The sequence below is a fragment of the Staurois parvus genome, unplaced genomic scaffold (assembly GCF_062004578.1).
Source record: "Staurois parvus isolate SC_StPar_1 unplaced genomic scaffold, SC_StPar_1.0 ptg000720l, whole genome shotgun sequence".
NCBI classification, from domain to species: Eukaryota; Metazoa; Chordata; class Amphibia; order Anura; family Ranidae; genus Staurois; species Staurois parvus.
In genome coordinates, this window is record NW_028318516.1 from 825604 (window position 1) to 830539 (window position 4936).

The 4936-nt window shown below is 46.2% G+C and overlaps 1 protein-coding gene across 1 annotated transcript; it reads right to left on the reverse strand.

Annotated features, from left to right (window-relative positions):
• Positions 1 to 2364: 2364 nt before the first annotated feature.
• Positions 2365 to 4936, reverse strand: LOC149445465 (uncharacterized). The gene has a single exon (XM_089653797.1). The coding sequence runs from the start codon at positions 4934 to 4936 to the stop codon at positions 3005 to 3007; it is 1932 nt and encodes a 643-aa protein (XP_089509923.1). The 3' UTR covers positions 2365 to 3004.

The window sequence follows — 4936 nt, forward strand, 5'->3', positions numbered from 1 at the left end:
ATTGACTAGAAGCCAGAATCAGCTTCAGGGATATGTAAAATCAATCTTCCCCAGAGGAGGGAAATGATAATAATTTATACTGCAGGTAAAATGACGTCACATCCCCTCCTGTGCTCACCAGAACCGTTATCGGACTAAACAATGTATCTGGAGATATAAGGGGAGTACAAGTTATCTGAGGAAAATGAAAGTTCTAGTTCCCAATATGGACTGTATGGTGTCAGTGATGTCAGCTTTCAGTGCGCTCACTTCAGAGGGTGTCTGTGTCCGTCTGTTGTCCCTTGTCTCCTGTCTTGTGAGGTCTCTTTGGTGATGTGGTCTCCTCTCTATCCGTCTCTTACTTTTATCCCCCACATAACCCTAGGCGGGCAAAGCTTATCTTCACCTAAAAGTGACCTCAGACTAGGTGTCATTTCTCTATATAAAGATTTCAATGACCTGAAGGGGGCAGTATAGGATTGGGAAGGATTTGGGTCTTCTGGAACATGACAAGGGTTGACCTTTAACCTTGGCTAGTAAGGACATCACTACATTACCAGATAACGGCTTTTCTGACGGTTTGGTTTCAGACAAACTTGTACCAAAGTCACTGCAAATAATGTATTAAGTGATTCTGGAGAAGAGAAATCTACCTAAATATCCTACAAAAAGATGAGGTCATTATACTGAGACTTCTTATCTCACGTCTTCTGTAACATAACAACGTTGTCATACAATGAACTCAAACTGATACTTTATAATGAAAGAAATAGAATATTATTATTATTATTATACAGGATTTATATAGAGCCAACAGTGCTTTACAATATAATGGAAGGCAATACAGCAACAATACAGTTCAATACAAGAGGGATAGGAGGGCCCTGATCCTGGAGCTTACAATCTAAGAGGGAGGGGCTAGTGGTACAAAAGGTAGTAACTGTGGGGGATGGACTGGTAGGAGGAGTAGAAGATTCCAGTATTAGCTGAGGGCAGGATAGGCTTCCCTAAAGAGATCGGTTTTCAGAGATCGCTTAAAAGTGAGCAGAGTAGGCCATAGTCTGATAAATTGTGGTAGAGAGTTTCAGAGGATGGGGAAAGCTCTGGAGAAGTCCTGCAGATGAGCATGGGAGGAGGAGACAAGGGAGATAGAGAGTAGGAGGTCATATGCGGAGTGGAGAGTACAGTTTGGGTGATATTTGGAGACAAGATCGGTGATGTAATTTGGGGTGGAGTTATAAATGGCTTTATATGTTATTAATGTTTTTAATTTTATCCGTTGGGCAATGGGAAGCAAGTGGAGGGATTGGCAGAGAGGGGTGGAGGACACTGAGTGGAGGGATTGGCAGAGAGGGGTGGAGGACACTGAGTGGAGGCCAGTGGAGGGATTGGCAGAGAGGGGTGGAGGACACTGAGTGGAGGCCAGTGGAGGGATTGGAAGAGGGGTGGCAGATACAGAACGGTTAGTAATTGGATGAGTCTGGCAGCAGCATTCATGATAGACTGAAGAGGGGATAGCCTGCGATGAGGTCAGCCAATGAGGAGGGAGTTACAATAGTCAAGGCGAGATATAACAAGGGAGTGAATAAGTTGCTTAGTGGTTAAGAACGGGCGTATCTTAGAGATGTTGCGGAGGTGAAGTCTACAAGATTAGGACAGCGATTGGATTTGGGGGTGAAAGGACAGATGGGAGTCTAGGATTACACCTAGTACCCTGGCATGAGGGGAGGGATTGATGGGTGTATTATTGATCTTGATGGAGAAGTCAGGGGAGGGGGCACGGGCTGGGGGGAATACTAAGAGCTCAGTTTTGGAAAGATTGAGTTTGAGGAAGTGGAGTGACATCCATGCCGATATGTCACTTAGTAGGTTAGTAATGGGAGAGGAGACTGAAGGGGTGAGGTGAGGAGGAGACTGAAGGGGTGGGGTGAGAAGGAGACTGAAGGGGTGAGGTGAGGAGGAGACTGAAGGGGTGAGGTGAGGAGGAGACTGAGGGGGTGAGGTGAGGAGGAGACTGAAGGGGTGAGGTGAGGAGGAGACTGAAGGGGTGGGGTGAGGAGGAGACTGAAGGGGTGAGGTGAGGAGGAGACTGAGGGGGTGAGGTGAGGAGGAGACTGAAGGGGTGGGGTGAGGAGGAGACTGAAGGGGTGAGGTGAGGAGGAGACTGAGGGGGTGAGGTGAGGAGGAGACTGAAGGGGTGAGGTGAGGAGGAGACTGAAGGGGTGGGGTGAGGAGGAGACTGAAGGGGTGAGGTGAGGAGGAGACTGGGGGGGTGAGGTGATGTCTTGGACTCGGTCACTTACAGACCATTTACCGTGATCTACCAGTGAGCCAAATTAATATGAGAATACGTGCACGTGGAAGTAAGACACTGACACTTCGCAGTTTGCCAACTTCCTAAAAATTCTGTTTTATTGAGGAACTAACAGTATCATTTATAGGGCTTATGATGCAGGCAAAGCATATACATTGATTGGGTGAAAAGTCCACTGGGTTTCTGCGTGTTCGTCCATCCGTGTTGATATCTTCCAATCATTGTCCCCAAAGAGACTCATTCCCTTTTATGGGGGTTGTTTACATTAAAAGATACTTTTCTCCTGATGAGTCACCAAGGGTGAGACTCCGGATGAAGGCGCCATCTTAATTATCATCATTGTTCCGTCAACCTATATCTGATTGTTCACTTAAGAGAGTAAGGAATTTAAAGAGCAAGATACAGACAGTAGCAAGACTATAAAATTGTCATTTTACTGATCATCTAATAAAACGTGGACTGTCAATCACAATCCACTACAATCCCCCCTTAAAATGGCTATTTTATTCCTGACTGTCCCTATATCTTCTGATGTCCTAACTGCCTGGTGGCCCTCCCTCTGGAACTCTTTTAAGACGCATATAGAGCCCCTGAGTGGCTAATCCATCCCTAGAGTCTCGATACGTCCTGAGAAGGCCACAGTCAGGCACTATCTTTCCCTATTTATAGTTGTCTGTTAGGGGGGGAAATTTGTAGCATTCCCTTTTGTTTTTATAAGTCTGAAATATGATGATCAGGGGCTATAGTCTGTAAGGGAGTATAGGATTCTCTTTCTTCACGGGGGAGTTCAACATTGTTATAGTTCAGGAATGTAGGGGAGATCTCGTTCACAGCGTTTCCTATTAGCCTCTTAATGCAAGGGATCACACAGCAGGCGACTATTGCCATTAGAATGATAATACCCAGGATAACCACCCCCGCTTGGGCGAGGGCTTTCTGCCAGCCACTCAGCCATCCAAACCACTGATCCCAGGGATGTGTAATACCTGAGTTTTCCTTAAGCTCATTTGACAGGTCCTCCAACCTCTTGATGGCCAGTGTCACCTTCCCATTTGGGCCTGTGTTATCTGGGATATACGTACAGCAGGTCATGGTCTTTGGTATCATTTTACAGACCCCCCCTTTTTCAGCTAATAACATATCGAGTGTCATACGATTTTGAAAGACCATGTTAGAAGTAGCCTCCAACTGCTCTGCTATCCCCTTGAGGGCATCTCGTGTGTAGTTTACAAACCGTTGTTGATTATAGTAGATGTAGTTTATCCAATCTACATTCTTGTTCTCAGTGATGAAGAGGAATAGGGATTCAAATCCCGCGGCCACCTGGTCTCTGGCTTTGAATTCATCGGGTACCCCCCTTGGGACTCCTATCGCATCTATATAGACATGGGGGTCAAAACTCCCTTGTGGGGCACTTCGTTTGTGCTTGGTTGCATGGAGGGGGTTAGGCGGCCCCTTAAGTAATGGATCTGAGAGGATGTGCAATGGCATTATGGCATTGGCAAGGGTACATTCCCCTCTCCATTTCCCCATCAGTCGGGTCCTAATCTTCTGATCACCACAGATCCAGAATATATCCCCCAATGACATGACCTGGTTCTGGGTGAGATCTGACCGGGCTGTACTATAAGCAGCACAGAATCCCTTTGTGAAGTTCCCCAGAAACCTTCCTCCTCCCTCATAGTTGGCATAGCAGGTATAATTACCGGGATATATGGTTAAACCATTTGGGGCCTTTTCGTCTCCTTGGATTAAGGGGTAACGCTTCTTCCAGTCCTCACATAAAGACTGGTTCGTAGAGATGTTAGTATACAGGCTTAAGACACACTCCTCTATGGAATCTGGTAGGGTTAGTGGCACCGTCCCCAGATGTGGTCTGGCATGCCCACACACATAGCAGTTGGACTTATTATGCGAGTTTGCATTGTATCTCATCCATTCTAACCACAAATTAGTGTCTGAGAGGCCGGTTTCTACTGCTATAGTATCTTCGTATGTAGGGTTTGCTATGGCCACCATCTCTGCCAACGTTTTGATCTTTGGCATAAGTGGGTTATAGGTGGGAGCAGTATCTCTGGAAGATTTCCATCGGTTTGATCTATACATATCCCTTATCCAGAATTGTCCCATCACTCCCCCATGTCCCCAGTATCCCAACCAGTAAAGCCCCTCATCTCCTGGGCTGGGGTTCTCTATGGTGAGGGTGAGTGGCATAGTTCTCCCTGTTGGGTTTTCATATGAACATGTGCCTTTTTTAAATATAGTCAATCTATCAATTAGGCTCTTCCCATTTTTATCTTTGCGGTTTAAGGCACTTAGCGGTTTATACCCCCAGTCAGGCCCCGTATTCCATCCTACTGAGCCCCAGTATCTGCATTTGTCTCCCCAATAGTCATCCGTCACACATATATATATACTACTGGAGTGATCCTGATACGTAGTACACTGCCAAGGTTGTTTCGGACAAGGCGCTATGAAGCAAAAGTCAAAGGCAAAAGTGGCCACACGGGTGTTGGAAGAATTGTACCAAAATGTTATCAGGCCACTCTGTTCGGGTGTCCCACCTTCCCTTGTGATTGCCACTCTTTGTCCCCTACCCATTCCCGAAAGCACATACAAAAGGATATATGTGTATAGTCTCAT

Bases quoted from the DNA above. Each gene is read 5' to 3' on its own strand.
- LOC149445465 (XM_089653797.1), bottom strand. From the start codon at position 4,936: ATGAGACTATACACATATATCCTTTTGTATGTGCTTTCGGGAATGGGT.